This window comes from Salmo trutta, chromosome 39 (genome assembly GCF_901001165.1).
Source record: "Salmo trutta chromosome 39, fSalTru1.1, whole genome shotgun sequence".
In the NCBI taxonomy this organism is placed as follows: Eukaryota; Metazoa; Chordata; class Actinopteri; order Salmoniformes; family Salmonidae; genus Salmo; species Salmo trutta.
In genome coordinates, this window is record NC_042995.1 from 12,945,779 (window position 1) to 12,965,006 (window position 19,228).

Below are 19,228 nucleotides of genomic sequence, written 5' to 3' on the forward strand. Positions count from 1 at the left end.
TTTTTTTGTGTGGATTTCCAAAATAATTCCATAATCTTGGCATGTAAATTATTTCTATACTGTGATGATCACATCCCTAATATTCATTGTCCAGTTAGACTTTTATTCTAATAGACAAGTCCATATATTAACTACACTTTTTGTTCTTTGAAATAGCCTTAACTATTAGGTTGTCTGGCCTTATGGGATTCTTTAGGTGCAGGGGAGGATTAACAAATACCATTTATACAGGGTAGAAACTAGGAGAGTGACGAGATAACCAAACAAAAAACCAAACAAAAAAACAGCACAGTCATTTGTGAAATAAACTTTACTGTTGATACAAGATTATTTCAAGGATATGACAAAAATAAACCTGGAATAAAGACAGTGATACTGTTACAATATTGTATTTGTGTGTTTCTGTTGTAGTCCTTTCTTATTGTGCGTCTCTGACTGTGCCTTCCACACTGTAGTATAGAGATCAAGTCTCCTCTCCAGAGTGTTGCCTCTTCTGGTGGCGTTTTCTGTCATTCATTTGGGAGAAGCTTTGTCCGCATTCTGAGCAGTGGTACGGTTTCTCTCCAGTGTGCATTCTCATGTGTATTGTGAGTGAGTTCTTTTGGAAAAATCTTTTTCCACAGCAGGAGCACTGGAAAGGTCTCTCTTTATTATGGACCCTTCTCAAATGACTCATCACATCACATGAACGAGAAAAAGTATTTCCACATTCCAAGCAAGGATAGGCTGCTCTTTCTCCAGAAAGTTTGAACTTGTGTGCTTGCTTGTGACACTTAAATGTTTTTTCATGTGCAAAACTCTTCCCGCAATCAATGCAGTAGTACGGTTTCTCTCCAGTGTGTGTTCGCTGGTGGTCTTCCAACTGTCGCAAATTTGTAAAACCCTCCCCGCAGTCAGTGCAGAGGAATGGTATTTTTCCACTTCCAGTGTGTATTTTTTGGTGTCTTTCAAACTTTGCCTTGTTTAAGAAACACTTTCCACAGTCAGAACAGTGGAGTGCCAGTTCTATGGAATGTACTGGAAGGTGTGATCGTAGTTTTGCCATGTCAGGAAATCTTTTATCACACCTTGAACAGCGATAACGTTTCTTTTCGTTGTGTGTTAGTTGATGTTGTTTAAGCCTCTCCTTTCCTGCAAAGCTTTTGTCACAATTAGAGCAGTGGTAAGGCTTTTCTCCTGTGTGTGTTTCCCGATGTCTTTTAAGATGATATCCGCGAGTAAAACTCTTATCGCAGTCAGAACAGTGGTGACGCTTTTCCCTTGGTGAGATTTTCTCTGTGTGTTTTTGCTGGTGCTTTTTCAACGACCATAACAGTTTGAATCTCTTCCCACAGTCGGGGCAAAGGTGAGGCCTTTCTTGACTATGTACTTCCATGTGTATTTTTAGTTCTCCCGGTTCAGAAAAACTTTTATCACAGTAAGGACAATCACCCCCTTTCTTATGTGTCCTCTGGTGACTTTTCAGAAGATCCGAGCGGGTAAAACTTTTCCCACAGTCAGGGCAGTGAAAATCTTTCTCTCCCGTATGCGTTCGCTGGTGTAGTTTAAGTTTATCCACTTTAGAAAAACTTTTACCACAATAAGAGCACTCAAGAAGCCCCAAAGTATGTTTTTGTTGGTGCATTTCAAATGCATTTAACAACTGGAATCTCTTCCCACAGTCTGGGCAAAGGTATGGCTTTTCTCCAGCATGTACATGCATGTGTCTGTTCAGATCTTCTGGTTTGGAGAAACGTTCTGCACAATGATTGCAGTGGAAGTATTTCCCTTTCATATGCTTTTGCTGGTGGTGTATTTTCAGATCATACGACTGAGAATAACTTTTGCCACAATCAGAGCAGCGATGAGGCTTCTCTCCCGTATGTGTTCGTTGGTGTCTTTTAAGATGATAAACTCGTGTAAAGCTCTTCCCACAGTCGGAACAGTGGTGACGCCTCTCACCTCCATTAGAACTCACAATAAGGTCATCGGAAGTATCATGATGAGGCTTCTCTCTGTTCTCCAGAGTTGTTTGGGGCAGTTGTCTTTCTGGGTGCTGATTTTTCCCAAGTTCAGGCACACTGTCTACATTTGCTGCACTGCTGGTAGCTTTGAAGGTATTCTCCAGCTGGTGTTTTTCAAGCTTCTCCAATAGGACAAAGCTTTCCACACATTTAGTGGAGTGAAAATGACGTTTGTCTTTCGCGTGTATTTTTTGGTGTGACTTGAGATTATCTAACCGAGCAAAACTTCTGTTGCAATCAGAGCAGTTGTGGGGCTTCTCTCCAGTATGTGTTCGCTGGTGTCTTGTAAGGTCCCTCACTTTTTGAAAGCTCCTCCCGCAGCAGGCACAGTAGTGAGGCTTCTCTCCTCCAGGACTGAAATCCGCAAGGAAGTCATCAGTATCTAGGGGCTCCTCTTCATTCTCCTGTGTGGTTTGGGGTTGTTGTGGTCTTTCTGAGTTTTGATTCTTCTCTAATTGGCACTGGGAATTGGCTGGGCATTGCTGTTTGCTATGTGACAGGACACTGTTTATATTTGCAGTGTTGCTTGAAACTTTGAAGGTATGCTCTGGCAGGTCCTGTTGCTTTTTCACAAGTTCAGTTTGACGAATGCGTGTGACAGCTTTATCCAGTGTTAGTTCTGGGTCCATTTGTAATTGCTTGGACAGTCTTCTGTCAACTAAGCCTGCGACTAGTCTGTCTCTTATCATCTCACTGAGCAGAGCTCCATAACCACAATGTTCTGACAAACAATGAAGTGCAGTGATAAAATCATCAGCTGTCTCTCCTGCTTCTTGTTGTCTTTGGTTGAATTTAGTTCGTTCTAATATTACATTCCTCCTAACTGCCAAATGTCCATCTTGCTGTTCATTATTAGAACTGTGGAAGTGTTCCTGCTTGATCAGGTTGTCATCTTGCAGGTCTTCTGAGGTGTCCATCTCCTCTGCCTGGAAATACATTTAAAATAGCATAATTACTAGTGGGCCTATCGTCTCTGTTCTCTCAAACAACATTCATTTGGTGATAATATATCTTACTTTTCATTATGGTTAAAGTCCAAATTAGAATAGATGGCATATACAACAAATAGCTAAACAAATAACTTGGTCTTCACATCTTTACAGTAGTAGCTAGGTCTAATCATGTGAAATACCTAGCAGTATCAACATGATAATGATGATTTGTCATTAGGTCTAGAGATCCCCATGATAGAGCATATTGATAGCATAGGCTAGAGAAGGTTCATTGACGTAGTATTAGTAGTGGACATGTCCATGTAAAAAGCCCCATGATCACTAGCATGTGAAGTTCATGGGAGCACATCAAATTTGGTGCCAATGAATGCTGGGTTTTTTTCAAACACATTTTTCAACCATTTTTTCCATCCTAACATTTGGAATAAGCCAAGGCTTTGATTTCTGGTCCAAAAAAAAGAGTAAAGTTGGGGAGGTAAATATGCACCGACACCAATTAAATTTGACAATTCATGCTATTTCTAGGGAACGTGACAGTAGCTATGTTTCCATTCCAATTGGCGACAGATTTTAATGTGAATATTCTAGAATCCGCATTAAAAATATGCGCATTTTCTCATCAGTGGTATGTTTCCACCAAATGGACTTGTTGCAGATACAAATCAGTGCGCGATGACATACTGCACACAAAGAAAACATCTAGCCGAACAAGTCTTAAAAGGTATTAGAAATACAGCACCAGTCAAAAGTTTGGACACACCTACTCATTCAAGGGTTTTTCTTTTTTTTTTTACTATTTTCTACATTGTAGAATAATAGTGAAGACAAACTATGAAATAACATATGGATTCATGTAGTAACCAAAATAATGTTAAACAAATAAAAATATATTTTAGATTCTTCAAAGTAGCCACCCTTTGCCTTGACAGCTTTGCACTCTCTTGGTATTCTCTCAACCAGCTTCACCTGGAATGCTTTTTCAACAGTCTTGAAGGAGTTCCCACATATGCTGAGCACTTGTTGGCTGATTTTCCTTCACTCTGCGGTCCAACTCATCCCAAACCATCTCAATTGGGTTGAGGTCGGGTCATCTGATGCAGCCCTCCATCACTCTCCTTCGTCAAATAGCCCTTACACAGCCTGGGGTCTTTGTCCTGTTGAAAAACAAATGATAGTCCCACTAAGCGCAAACCAGATGGGATGGCGTATCACTGCAGAATGCTGTTGTAGCCATGCTGGTTAAGTGTGCCTTGAATTCTAAATAAATCACAGACAGTGTCGCTAGCAAAGTACCATCACACCTCAATGCTTCGTGGTTGGAACCACACATGCGGAGATCATCCGTTCACCTACTCTGCGTCTCACAAAGACACGGCAGTTGGAACCAAATATCTCAAATTTATACTCATCAGACCAAAGAACAGATTTCCACCGGTCTAATGTCCATTGCTCATGTTTCTTGGCCCAAGCAAGTCTCTTCTTATTGGTGTCCTTTAGTAGTGGTTTCTTTGCAGCAATTCGACCATGAAAGCCTGATTTCACGCAGTCTCCTCTGAACAGTTGATGTTGAGATGTCTGTTACTTGAACTCTGAAGCATTTATTTGGGCTGCAATTTCTGAGGCTGGTAATTCTAATGAACTTATCCTCTGCAGTAGAGGTAACTGGGTCTTCCTTTCCTGTGGCGATCCTCATGAGAGCCAGTTTCATCATTGCACTTGATGGTTTTTGCGACTGCACTAGAAGAAACTTTCAAAGTTCTTAACATTTTCCGGATTGACTTATCTTCATGTTTTAAAGTAATGATGGACTGTCGTTAATCTTTGCTTATTTGAGCTGTTCTTGCCATAATATGGTCATGGTCTTTTAACAAATAGGGCTATCTTCTGTATACCAACCCTACCTTGTCACAACACAACTGATTTACTCAAATGCATTAAGGAAACAAATTCCGCAAATTAACTTTGATCAAGGCACACCTGTTAATTGAAATGCATTCCAGGTGACTACCGCATGAAGCTGGTTGAGAGAATGCCAAGCGTGTGCAATGCTGTCATCAAGGCAAAGGATGGCTACTTTGAAGAATCTAAAATATGCAATATTTTTATTTAACACTTATTTTTGGTTAATACATGATTCCATGTGTGTTATTTCATAGTTTGATGTCTTTGCTATTATTCTACAATGGAGAAAATATTAAAAATAAAGAAAAACCCTTGAATGAGTAGGTGTGTCCAAACTTTTGACTGGTACTGTACATCCAAACATTAATGTTGAAGACCCCTGCCAACTAATATTAACATTTAGACTTGCAGAAACTATTTCTCTTCTGTAAGTTTAAGAAATATTGCCTAGTGTCTTGGCATTCTGTTACCAAAAACCCACATCTTTAAAATGTTTTTTTTTACAATTTATTAAGTGTTAAAGTGCATCATTATGTTGCCAAATCGGTAAAAGAATGACCAAAAAAAAAATCTGTACGTGAATGACTGCAACTGAATTAGCTACAATGGGAATTCATAGTAGTCACAATCTGTCCTCCCTTCCGCTGGCATACTGTTATGTTCAGCTCATAACTGCTTACCTTCTCTTTCTGTCACCTGGTGGTCAAAGCAAGTGTGAGAGAATCTGGACAACCCCTCCCTCTCTCTTCTCTCTCCAGTTAATGTCACTGCTACCAGCTCTTAATGACAGCTCTTAATGACACCTACCCTTTCTTTCAAATGACTGTAACCAGCCCTCTCACCCACTGAGCACCTTCCAACACCGGACATCCATGGACATTTGCAAAGTAGTTAAATTTGGTCAGTCCAAATCTGAACCAATCATAGACTTCTGTTTCACAAGTTTGGACAGCACAGTACAGTAAAGAAAAGTAGAGTATAGGACAGTACAGTATGGTACTCTACAATAATTAAGTACAGTAGCGTACACTAGAGTAGAGTACATTTAAAATGTACTGTATTTTACTCTTCTGTGTTACACTTTGATGTCCAAACTTGTGAAACATAGATGTCTATGATTGGTATAGATTTTTAAAGCACTTTATAAAATACAATTGATTGATTTGGTCCAGACCAACCAAATGTCCTTTTGTTTGAGCTCATTAGAATAATAGCCAGTCTGTAAAATAATACCCAAACATGCAAAGGAGGATATTACATTTGTCTACCTTTGTTTCTATTCAGCAGCCATGATATCATTATGTTACTGGGTGTTAATCCACTTCACTTACTGTAGTTCAAAAACACGCAGTCTTTCTGCAGACATCTTTTAATCTTACTTTGGAGTAGATATTTCAGCTTTTGTAAAATGCTGTCACAAAAAAAACGCTGGGAGATTTTACCATCATTCTGTTACTAACCTTTACATCTGCACTGTTCTTCGAGTAAATGTGTTTTTGTACAATTTTCTGGGTACTATTAAAAGTAGTCCTTGTGCATAGAGCTGTATGGTTTGTTTAACTTTGCAATCAATGGTTATTGTTTGGCATACTTTTAAAGTGAATAGGAGTCTCCGCGTCATTCTGTTACCATGGAATTGCCCGGCTCCTCTTCATCTCCGTTATCCTGCATTGGTCGTCCTGCGTCTTTTTCAAGTTCCGCCATTTTCTCTGACGTGTTTTGAATGACAACAGAAGGGGGTCGGGTAAAACCAGAGGCTGCAAACCACCGAAGTCTGCTATGCTAATCTATACGTAATAGTTTTTGCTGGTAGTAATTTAAGCTTTTGGTTAGAGTTCTATTGAAAGTGAAATAAAAATAAAAAGCTTATCTCACAAGATCCTTGCTGCTGCACGTCTATCTGCTGCCTGGTTAGCTATTCATCTCTCCACGTGTGTGTCGTGAACAACATTAGCGTGAGCAACAATAGTGTCATCCGCGGTTCGTTTTCAAAATATCAGTCCCTCATTGAAACCGATGCAAACTGATAAACATTTTGAAAACATGCCACAATTGGACAACATAATGCTAAGCAAGGTTGAAATGTTATATAAATTCTCAAAACACATTTAATTGGTTAATTTGAATGAGTTGAAATTGCTGTATTCGATGTATTTGAATTCAGAATTGCTTTGGGGGCATACATATATGCACTGTACAGCCTAAGGTATGTAATGTTCACCTATGAAATGGGGTATCAGCCTACTCAGTGACACCCACAGAACACAACTATGTAGAGTTTACACATATTAGCGTCCTAGCTCTTATTACAGGACTTTGACTGTGGGAAATCACCATCCCAGTCAGTCTATTGTGTATTGGGCATTCATAACGCACTGTACAGCCTGAGCTACGAATTGTGTACCTATGAAATGGGGTATCAGCCAACTCAGTGATACCCACAAAACAAGGTTGGAAGGTTATATAAATGAAACAAAAGAAAATTAGGTATTTTTTACAAAAACAACTAAAAATCTGTTGAAATCGTACTGTGGATGTATTTGAATTCAGAATTGCATTATCAGTCTATACACAATAGACTGACTGGAAAGGTGATTTCCCACAGTCAAAGTCCTGAAATAAAAGCTAAGATGCTAATACTTGTGTAAACTCATAGTTATGGTCGTAACGGGAGTACATTTTAAGAGTTTTTCTGAGCAACTCCCTATTTTGTCAGTAACAAACGCTTTCAGAGCTGTCTACGGGAGTGAACGTTATTTATAATAAGAATTACATGGAAAATGGCTGGCCTTCCCTTCGGCAAAATATATTTTACCTAAACCCACCCTGACCCTCCCCTATACCCCAAATAATAATTAAAACCAAGTGGATAGCAGAGAACATGTCTACCATTTACCCTCACTTCTTGGACAGACCAGAGCCTTGAATATGCAGTTTTAGAAACTGTTCTTTGTCCCGTAAGCATTATATGGCAACGCAGGAATATTGATAGTGCAAAGGGCTGCAGGCCAGAAGGTTGTGAGTTCGCAGACTACCGTGGACAAGAGTAGGGGTGGAATTAATCTATCATCGTATTTGCTGGGCCGGGGAAAAAAATTGCCTTTTAAACTCAGCTAAAAAAGAAACATCCCTTTTTCAGGACCCTGTCTTTCAAAGAGAATTCATAAAAATCCAAATAACTTCACAGATCTTCATTGTAAAGGGTTTAAACACTGTTTCCCATGCTTGTTCAATTAACCATAAACAATGAATAAACATGCACCTGTGGAACGGTCGTTAAGACACTAACAGCTTACAGACAGTAGGCAATTAAGGTCACAGTTATGAAAACTTAAGACACTAAAGAGGCCTTTCTACTGACTCTGAAAAACACCAAAAGAAAAATGCCCAGGGTCCCTGCTCATCTGCGTGAACTTGCCTTAGGCATGCTGCAAGGAGACATGAGGACTGCAGATGTGGCCAGGGCAATAAATTGCAATGTCCCTACTGAGACGCATAAGACAGCGCTACAGGGAGACAGGACAGACAGCTGATCGTCCTCGCAGTGGTAGACCACGTGTAACAATACCTGCACAGGATCGGTACATCCGAACATCACACATGCGGGACAGGTACAGGATGACAACAACAACTGCCCGATTTACACCAGGAACGCACAATACCTCCATCAGTGCTCAGACTGTCCGCAATAGGCTGAGAGAGGCTGGACTGAGGGCTTGTAGGTCTGTTGTAAGGCAGGTCCTCACCAGACATCACCAGCAACAACGTTGCCTATGGGCACAAACCCACCGTCGCTGGACCAGGCGGGACTGGCAAAAAGTGCTATTCTCTGACGATTTTGTCTCACCAGGGGTGATGGTCGGATTCTCATTTATCGTCGAAGGAATGAACGTTACACCGAGGCCTGTACTCTGAAGCGGGATCGATTTGGAGGTGGAGGGTCCGTCATGGTCTGGGGCGGTGTGTCACAGCATCAACGGACAGAGCTTGTTGTCATCGCAGGTAATCTCAATGCTGTGTGTTACAGGGAAGACATCCTCCTCCCTCATGTGATACCCTTCCTGCAGGCTCATCCTGACATGACCCTCCAGCATGACAATGCCACCAGCCATACTGCTCATTCTGTGCATGATTTCCTGTAAGACAGGAATATCAGTGTTCTGCCACGGCCAGCGAATAGTCCAGATCTCAATCCCATTGAGCATGTCTGTGACCTGTTGGATCGGAGGGTGAGGGCTAGGGCCATTCCCCCCAGAAATGTCCGGGAACTTGCAGGTGCCTTGGTGGAAGAGTGGGGTAACATCTCACAGCAAGAACTGGCAAATCTGGTGCAGTCCATGAGGAGGAGATGCACTGCAGTACTTAATGCAGCTGGTGGCCACACCAGATACTGACTGTTACTTTTGATTTTGACCCCCCCCCCCCCCCGTGGAACTTGTTCTGTTTATGTCTCAGTTGTTGAATCTTGTTATGTTCATACAAATATTTACACGCTAAGTTTTCTGAAAATAAACGCAGTTGACAGTGAGAGGACGTTTCTTTTTTTGCTGAGTTGATAAACATTTCATGCAATTGTACCTAATTTTACATATTAGCAGAATATTTTTTTTTATACCACACAAATTTCAGAAATAACAAGGTAAGAATGGACAGAGAGATGGGCATATGTATTCATCGTATTGTATTTTTCCAATGCCAAATCAGTATTTGCAACAAAACTGTCCCTGTTTGAATTATTTGCAATCTGAGACGTCATTAGGCATCTGAGCATGGTACTTTCAAAAGTTAGGTCTACTCTGTCCGGGGTGGAAAGGTAGTCCTATCACCACAGAAAGATGTAAACTTTAACTGCTGGCTACTCTTCTTCCGTGGCTTAACCCAACGAGATAAGGTCACAAGTGTTTCCTTAAAGCTGTCTGGGTTTAAACATCTTCCGTTGTACAGAAAGTAAATAGCTTAATCAATTGATCACTTCCCAATCAAAGTATTTTTTGTGACTATAGAAGGCCATAACTCAGCCTCTGAATGTCACTGGTACACAACAATTATATTTCCATATGCATCGGAGTCACGTCTTTCCTGTGTATTTTACATAAAGCATTGAGGACCAAAGCGCTGTCACAGATCACTGTATATAATTGGATCCATTGTATTTTCTTCGATCTTAAGCGAACAAGGGGCAGGCCTGTGCTTTGACGTTTTCATTAATAAAAGGGAGGCCTATGGCATACACTCTCATACCCCCTCAATTTGAGTCTTTGTTTTAATTTAGCCTACCTCTGTGTCAGTGGGATGTTATTTAAAGGAAGCATGGTGGGTGGAGGAATTGACCTACAAATCTATGAATATAGCAGCCTATAGCCTAATTTTGTCTATTAAACAGGTAAACCTACCTCTTATTTCTTAAATAGGAAGAAATAAGCTTCAACACAAAGCCTCTTGTTATTAGTAAAGTTTAATTAAAATTAAGACTGTTAAGGACCTCCCCTTTTTTTCAATTTTCGCCTTAAAAGATTGCCTGTAGCTCAGGACCTGAAGCAAGGATATGCATATTCTTGATACCATTTGAAAGGAAACATTTAGAAATTTGTGGAAATGTGAAAAAAATGTACGATAATATAACACATTAGATCTGGTAAAAGATAATACAAAGAAAAAAAACATGCAGTTTTTTTTTGTACCATCATCTTTGAAATGCAAGAGAAAGGCCATGATGTATTATTCCAGCCCAGATGCAATTTATATTTTGGCCACTAGATGGCAGCAGTGTATGTGCAAAGTTTTAGACAGATCGAATGAACCATTGCAGTAATGTTCAAAATGTTGTATCAAGACTGCCCAAATGTGCCTAATTGGTTTATTAATACATTTTCAAGTTCATAACTGTGCACTCTCCTCAAACAATAGCATGGTATTATTTCACTGTAATAGCTACTGTAAATTAGACAGTGCAGTTAGATTAACAAGAATTTAAGCTTTCTGCCAATATCAGATATGTCTATGTCCTGGAAAATGTTCTTGTTACTTACAACGTCATGCTAATCGCATTAGCCTATGTTAGCTCAACCGTCCCGCGGGGGACCCACCGATCCTGTAGAGGTGAAGATGAATTGGATGAAGTGAATGAATTATGCCCACTCGAATTTGCCTACTTTCAGCACCATGAGCTGTCCATTTCCAATTGATTGTGCTGCAGCTGCTGCTTCAAATTTCAGCACCACAATGAAAGTTACTCGAATCTGGCTTATTGTGAGGCCAATAACTCTGATAAATACATCATGATCAAGAAACATATTGTTTTTAATAAAATAAATTATAATCATGTCATGCTATCAACCTCCGGTCCTCCTGATCTTCAATGCTCTCCTTCTCAAACTGAACAGAACATAGGCTTATTTTGGGGAAGTTGCCTTTGACTCTCCTCCTAAACTGCCCCCGTAGGCCTACACAACACAGCTATTGTCTAGGCAGCACACAAAAAAGTTTTTGATCAGCAAGAACTGAGCAGGCCGGGGCTCAGTGTTGGAACATCCATTGCAGTGTGTAATGCACCCCAATGGTGGAACAAGCTCCCTCACGACACCAGGACAGCAGAGTCAATCACCACCTTCCGGAGACACCTGAAACCCCACCTCTTTAAGGAATACCTGGGATAGGATAAAGTAATACTTCTAACCCCCCCTAACCCCCCCCCCCCCAAAAAAGGATATAGATGTAGAATTGTAAAGTGGTTGTTCCACTGGATATCATAAGGTGAATGCACCAATTTGTAAGTCGCTCTGGATAAGAGCGTCTGCTAAATGACGTAAATGTAAATGTAATGCAGCCTAGTTTTATTTACACCATCAATACATAGCCTAATAAGCAACTCATTCCAAACACTGAGAAATATAAAAATGTCATCCATTACAAATTACATGACCATCCCCTGGTCTAGATTTAAAAAAATGATATATACTAAACCTTCCCCTTGACTGAAATTGAAAAAGCATGACCCTTCCCATTTTCCTCCAGGTACCAATTATGTACATTTAGACCCATCCGTAATGGGAGTTTGAATCTGAGCTTCCTGGGCCTTGGCTAGGAGACAAGTCATACTTGGTCGACATCTCAGATACTGATTCAGCTGTACTGGTTCATTTAGCCATTTAAAGTGTAGAACAAGCTACCTTATATTTGTTTATTTTTATTTAAACAGCGCATGGATGTTAACTTCTATCTCATCTGAGGTTAAGATAAAATACTGAGAAGGTTTAAATACAAGGCATTGTATTAACTAGTATGAATATTTGAAATACAGAGGATGTATTTACAGTACTTTCTAGTATTTTACAGCATCTGACTGTATTTTTCATGTTTTGAAGAGGCTCGAATGTTATGGTCCCAAAGAACGTCTGGAAGGCGGCCATGCAACCAGCCCAACAGTTTCACTGCGATAGCAGGAGCGCTGCGTTGGGTGCTTTTGATGTTGACACATTGCTGAAAAGCACCCTGAAAAGTATGTACAGATATTGCATAGACCATTGAATTACAATTACTAGAAGGGGCATAGGCCCTTAACCATGGCTGTAAAAGGTGCACAGCTTTGGGGGTGAGGGGGGAGATTTCTCAGGCTCAATATAATTTTGTCTCCAAGTTCGAAGAAAATCATTGGGCCATTTCTTTCTGTATACATCAATGATGTCGCTCTTGCTGCTGGTGAGTCTCTGATCCACCTCTACGCAGACGACACCATTCTGTATACTTCTGGCCCTTCTTTGGACACTGTGTTAACTACCTTCCAGATGAGCTTCAATGCCATACAACTCTCCTTCCGTGGCCTCCAACTGCTCTTAAATACAAGTAAAACTAAATGCATGCTCTTCAACCGATCGTTGCCTGCACCTGCCCGCCCGTCCAGCATCACTACTCTGGACGGTTCTGACTTAGAATATGTGGACAACTACAAATACCTAGGTGTCTGGTTAGACTGTAAACTCTCCTTCCAGACTCACATCAAACATCTCCAATCCAAAGTTAAATCTAGAATTGGCTTCCTATTTCGCAACAAAGCATGTTTCACTCATGCTGCCAAACATACCCTCATAAAACTGACCATCCTACCGATCCTCGACTTCGTCGATGTCATTTACAAAATAGCCTCCAATACCCTACTTAATAAATTGGATGTAGTCTATCACAGTGCCATCCGTTTTGTCACCAAAGCCCCATATACTACCCACCACTGCGACCTGTATGCTCTCGTTGGCTGGCCCTCGCTTCATACTCGTCGCCAAACTCACTGACTCCAGGTCATCTACAAGACCCTGCTAGGTAAAGTTCCCCCTTATCTAAGCTCGCTGGTCACCATAGCAGCACCCACCTGTAGCACGCGCTCCAGCAGGTATATCTCTCTGGTCACCCCCAAAGCCAATTCCTCCTTCGGCCGCCTCTCCTTCCAGTTCTCTGCTGCCAATGACTGGAATGAACTACAAAAATCTCTAAAACTGGAAACACTTATCTCCCTCACTAGCTTTAAGCACCAGCTGTCAGAGCAGCTCACAGATTACTGCACCTGTACATAGCCCATCTATAATTTAGCCCAAACAACTACCTCTTCCCCTACTGTATTTATTTATTTTGCTCCTTTGCACCCCATTATTTCTACTTTGCACTTTCTTCCACTGCAAATCTACTATTCCAGTGTTTTACTTGCTATATTGTATTTACTTCGCCACCATGGCCTTTTTTGCCTTTACCTCCCTTATCTCACCTCATTTGCTCACTTTGTATATATCGTAATTTCCGGACTATTGAGCGCACCTGAATATAAGCCGCACCCACTGAATTTAAAAAATATATATTATTTTGAACATAAATAAGCCGCACATGTCTATAAGCCGCAGGTGCCTACCGGTACATTGAAATAAATGAACTTTACACAGGCTTTAACGAAACACGGCTTGTAGCAAAAATAAATAGGCTTTAACGAAACACGGCTTGTAACAAAAATAAATAGGCTTTAACGAAACACGGCTTGTAACAAAAATAAATAGGCTTTAACGAAACACGGCTTGTCATCGACTCATTAAGACCAAGCTCCCGTGCAGCAGCTCTATTTCCTTCTCCAACAGCCAGATCAATCGCCTTCAACTTGAAAGCTGCACCCCTATGGTGGAACAAGCTCCCTCACGGCGCCAGGACAGCGGAGTCAATCACCACCTTCCGGAGACACCTGAAACCCCACCTCTTTAAGGAATACCTAGGATAGGATAAAGTAATCCTTCTAACCCCCCCCCCCTTAAAAGATTTAGATGCACTATTGTAAAGTGGTTGTTCCACTGGATATCATAAGGTGAATGCACCAATTTGTAAGTCGCTCTGGATAAGAGTGTCTGCTAAATTACTTAAATGTAAATGTAAATATGCATTTCACCGTGTCTTTGCCATGATGAGGGTGACAAAATGACTACCGTAATCAGAATGATGGGAAGTTTGAGCGCGCTCGATTTAATCTAAACAGTAAACAAAAAAGTTGTTTGACCTTAACCCGTTTGGCAATTTCATTGGTCTAATGAAAGCTTCATGCCGCCAAAAAACTGAGCACGTCACAGAATGTGTTTTTGTTTTTTTGAAAGCGGGAAAAATCCATATATTTGCCGCGTCATTGTTTAAGCCGCGAGGTTCAAAGCGTGGGAAAAAAGTAGCGGCTTATAGTCCGGAAATTACGGTAGACTTATTTTTCTACTATATTATTGACTGTATGTTTGTTTTACTCCATGTGTAACTCTATGTTGTTGTATGTGTCAAACTGCTTTGCTTTATCTTGGCCAGGTCTAAATTGTAAATGAGAAATTGTTCTCAACTTGCCTACCTGGTTAAATAAAGGTGAAATAAAAATAAAGAAATAAAAATACATTTTTGTGGGGTCTCCATCCCAGAATGCACATACAATGATAACAGGTGTTGTGAAAAGAGAATACTTGCTGTTCACCCAAACCAACACTGTTTCGAATGGGAATGTCTGTTTTACTCATTTTAATTATACTGAACAAAAATATAAACACAACATGTAAAGTGTTGGTCCCATGCTTCATGAGCTGAAATAAAAGATCCCAGAAATGTTCCATATGAAAAAAAAGTGTTTCTCTCATTTTGTTCACAAATTTGTTTACATCCCTGTTAGTGAACATTTCTCCTTTGCCAAGATAATCCATCCACCTGACATGTGTGGCACATCAAGAAGCTGATTAAATAGCATGATCATTACACAGGTGCACCTTGTGCTGGGAACAGTAAAAGGCCACTATAAAATGTGCAGTTTTGTCACACAACACAATGCCACAGATGTCTCAAGTTTTGAGAGAGCCTGCAATTGGCATGCTGACTGCAGGAATGTCCACCAGCGCTGTTGCCAGATAATTGAATGTTAATTTCTCTACCATAAGCCACTTCGAACGTAGTTTTAGAGAATTTGGCAGAACCTCCAACAGGCCTCACAACCGTAGACCATGTGTATGGTGTCATGCTGGCAAGCGGTTTGCTGACGTCAACGTTCAACGTTGTGAATAGAGTGCCACATGATGGCGGTGGGGTTATGGTATGAGCAGGCATAAACTATGGACAACAAACACAATTGCATTTTATCGATGGCAATTTCAATGCACAGAGATATCCTGACGGGATTCTGAGGCCCATTGTTGTGCCATTCATCACCATCACCTCATGTTTCAGCATGATGATGCCCGGCCCCATGTCCCAAGGATCTATCTGTACACAATTCCTGGAAGCTGAAAATGTCCCATTTCTTCCATGGCCTGCATACTCAGCAGACATATCACCCATTGTGCATGTTTGGGATGCTCTGGATCTACGTGTATAACAGCGTGTTCAAGTTCCTGCCAATATCCAGCAACTTTTCACAGAAATTGAAGAGGAGTGGGACAACATTCCACAGGCCACAATCAAACAACCTGATCAAATCTATGTAAAGGAAATGTATCGCGCTGCATCAATCAAAATCAAATCAAACTTTATTTGTCACATGCACCGAATAGAACAAGTGTAGACTTCACCGTGAAATGCTTACTTACAAGCCCTATGCATAGGTAACAAACAAACAGCGAGTAGCAGCGGTGTACAAAATGGGGGGGTCAATGTAAATTGTCCGGCGGCAATTTTATGAATTGTTCAGCAGTCTTATGGCTTGGGGTAGAAGCTGTTGAGGAGCTCTGGTACAGCTTGCCGTGCGGTAGCAGAGAAAACAGTCTATAACTTGGGTGACTGGAGTCTCTGACAACTTTATGGGCTTTCCTCTGACACCGCCTATTATATAGGACCTGAATGGCAGGAAGCTTGGCCCCAATAATGTACTGGGCCATTCGCACTACCATCTGTAGCACCTTACGGTCAGATGCCGAGCAGTTGCCATACCAGGCGGTAATGCAACCAATCAGGATGCTCTCGATGGTGCAGCTGTATAACCTTTTGAGGATCTGGGGACCCATGCCAAATCTTTTCAGTCTCCTGAGGGGGAAAAGGTTTTGTGGTGCCCTCTTCACGACTGTCTTGGTATGTTTGGACCATGATAGTTTGTTGGTGATGTGGACACCAAGGAACTTAACAATCAACCCGCTCCACTACAGCCCCGCCGATGTTAATGGGGGCCTGTGCGGCCCACCTTTTCCTGTAGTCCACGATCAGCTCCTTTGTCTTGCTCACATTTAGGGAGAGTTTGTTGTCCTGGCACCACACTGCCAGTTCTCTGACCTCCTCCCTATAGGCCGTTGTCGGTGATCAGGCCTACCACTGTTGTGTCGTCAGCAAACTTAATGATGGTGTTGGAGTCATGTTTGGCCATGCAGTCGTGGGTGAACAGGGAATACAGGAGGGGACTAAGAACACACCCCTATGGGGCCCCAGTGTTAAGGATCAGCGTGGCAGACATGTTGTTGCCTTCCCCTACTACCTGGGGGCGGCCCATCAGGAAGTCCAGGATCCAGTTGCAGAGGGAGGTGTTTAGTCCCAGAGTTCTTAGCTTAGTGATGAGCTTCGTGGGCACTATGGTGTTGAACGCTGAGCTGTAGTCAATGAACAGCATTCTCACATAGGTGTTCCTTTTGTCCAGGTAGGAAAGGGCAGTGTGGAGTGCGATTACGTCATCTGTGGATCTGTTGGGGTGGTATGCAAATTGGAGTGGGTCTAGGGTGTCCGGGAGGATGCTGTTGATGTGAGCCATGAACAGCCTTTCAAAGCACTTCATGACTACCGACGTGAGTGCCACGGGGCGGTAATCATTTAGGCAGGTTACCTTCACTTCCTTGGGCACAGGGACTATGGTGGTCTGCTTGAAACAGGTAGGTATTACAGACTCAGTCAGGGAGAGGTTGAAAATGTCAGTGAAGACACTTGCTAGTTGGTCAGCGTGTGCTCGCAATACACGTCCTGGTAATCCGTCTGTCCCAGCAGCTTCGTGAATGTTGATCTGTTTAAAGGTTTTGTTCTCAACGGCTACCGAGAGCGTTATCACACAGTCATCCAGAACAGCTGGTGCTCTCGTGCATGCTTCAGTGTTGCTTGCCTCGAAGCGAGCATAATAGGCATTTCGCTCGTCTGGTAGGCTCGCATCACTGGGCAGCTCGTGTCTGGGTTTCCCTTTGTAGTCCGTAATAGTTTTCAAGCCCTGCCACGTCCGACGAGCGCCAGAGCCGGTGTAGTAGGATTCAATCTTAATCCTGTATTGACGCTTTGCTTGTTTGATGGTTTGTCTGAGGGCATAGCGGGATTTCTTTTAAGCGTCTGGATTAGTCTCCCACTCCTTGAAAGCGGCAGCACTAGCCTTTAGCTCGATGCGGATGTTGTCTTTAATCCATGGCTTCTAGTTGGGATATGTACGTACAGTCACTGTGGGGACATCGTCATCGATGCACTTATTGATGACGCCGATGACTGAGGTGGTGTATTCCTTAATGCCATTGGATGAATCCTGGAACATATTCCAGTCTGTGCTAGCAAAACCGTCCTGTAATGTAGCATCTGTGTCATCTGACCACATACTGACTGGTTTTCTGATCCCCATCTCAGCCTTTTTTTTAAGTATCTGTGACCAACAGATGCATATCTGTATCCCAGTCATGAAATCCATAGATTAGGGCACAATTCATTTATTTCAGTTGACTGATTTCCTCATATGACCTGTAACTCAGTAAAATATTAGAAATTGTTGCATGTTGCGTTTATATTTTTGTTCAGTATAGTAAACTTGAAGACAAAAAGGGAAGCATTATGTAAAATGCTAACCTGGTATTCCAACTGATTTTAGGCTACTAAGGCCAATAATTTACCGATGCGCAACGGAGTTCTGATAAAACAGTGGAGATAGAAAATGTCAATCTGATAATCACACGCTGCTATTTATCGTTGACCAGCAGATGTCCCTAGTGTTCATTGTGAACAGACAATGACGCTCCGATGAATGAACCGTTTTTAGGCACCGAAACCTTCAGAAAGCCTTGTCAGATATAGTTTATTTATTTTCCCTTTTGTAATGTAACTATTTGCACATCGTTACAACACTGTACAAAGCCATAATATGACATTTGAAATGTCTCTATTCCTTTTAAACTTTTGTGACTGTTTACTGTTCATTTTTTGTTTATTTCACTTTTGTTTGTCTATTTCACTTGCTTTGGCAATGTAAACATTTGTGTCCTATGCCAATAAAGCCTTTAGAATGTAATTTAATATTAAAGAAAGGAAGAGATAGGAATGCCATTGGTCAATGGAGGAACGTTTAACGCCCCACCCAACAGACGGTTGACCAATCGCGTTCACGTTGTCATGCCACGTCACGCGGTTGCTAAGCTAATGTTGGGTTTCTGAGCTAGCGCCATTCACTCCCATTTCCCCATCTCCTCAAAAGGATCAATTCAATTGAAAGGGCTTTATTGGCATGGGAAACATGTTTAAGTTGCCAAAGCAAGTTAAATAGATTAGGTATATCTGACCTCGTTTATGTGTCAATGGTGGAAACCGCTGGGGCTGATCTTCATCTTCGTTGGGGTTTAACGGAGATTTGGCATCCAATATTATATTGCATTACCGCCACCAAGCGGGCTGATCGATGTTGAATCAATTACCTCATACTGCAAACGTGTAGACGTTTCTCTCCGTTTTTCGCTTTATGTGTTAGGGTTTCGTCCAATGAGAATGCTGAGACGCAAAACACTTCCGATATGCTGTCTCTTTTCTAGGGTTTCACTATATAGCACAGCTACAAAATCAAAATGGGCCATATTGTAAAAAAATAATGAAAACAAAAAATGTATTTTTGGTCTTAATTTTAGGCATAAGGTTAACCACACTGCTAAGGTGAGGTTGAAAATCACATTT

The 19,228-nt window shown here is 41.5% G+C and overlaps 1 protein-coding gene across 3 annotated transcripts; it reads right to left on the minus strand.

Moving 5' to 3' along the window:
• Positions 1-294: 294 nt before the first annotated feature.
• Positions 295-19,000, minus strand: LOC115179330 (oocyte zinc finger protein XlCOF6-like). Of its 3 annotated transcripts, XM_029740743.1 has the most exons (3): positions 6,734-6,830; positions 6,488-6,567; positions 295-2,929 (listed from the first exon to the last, which is right to left on the minus strand). In XM_029740743.1, exons 2-3 carry the CDS (start codon positions 6,560-6,562, stop codon positions 464-466), a joined length of 2,541 nt encoding a protein of 846 aa, XP_029596603.1. In that variant the 5' UTR covers positions 6,563-6,567; positions 6,734-6,830; the 3' UTR covers positions 295-463. The 3 variants fall into 3 exon arrangements, with proteins under 3 accessions (XP_029596603.1, XP_029596605.1, XP_029596604.1); XM_029740745.1 differs by lacking the exons at positions 6,488-6,567; positions 6,734-6,830 and adding an exon at positions 18,844-19,000; XM_029740744.1 differs by having other exon boundaries at positions 6,450-6,832.
• Positions 19,001-19,228: the final 228 nt, after the last annotated feature.

Bases quoted from the DNA above. Each gene is read 5' to 3' on its own strand.
- LOC115179330 (XM_029740743.1), bottom strand. From the start codon at position 6,562: ATGGCGGAACTTGAAAAAGACGCAGGACGACCAATGCAGGATAACGGA. The intron at 2,930-6,487 runs GTAACAGAATGA...ATGTATTTCCAG, and splicing joins AGGAGCCGGGCAATTCCATG to GCAGAGGAGATGGACACCTC.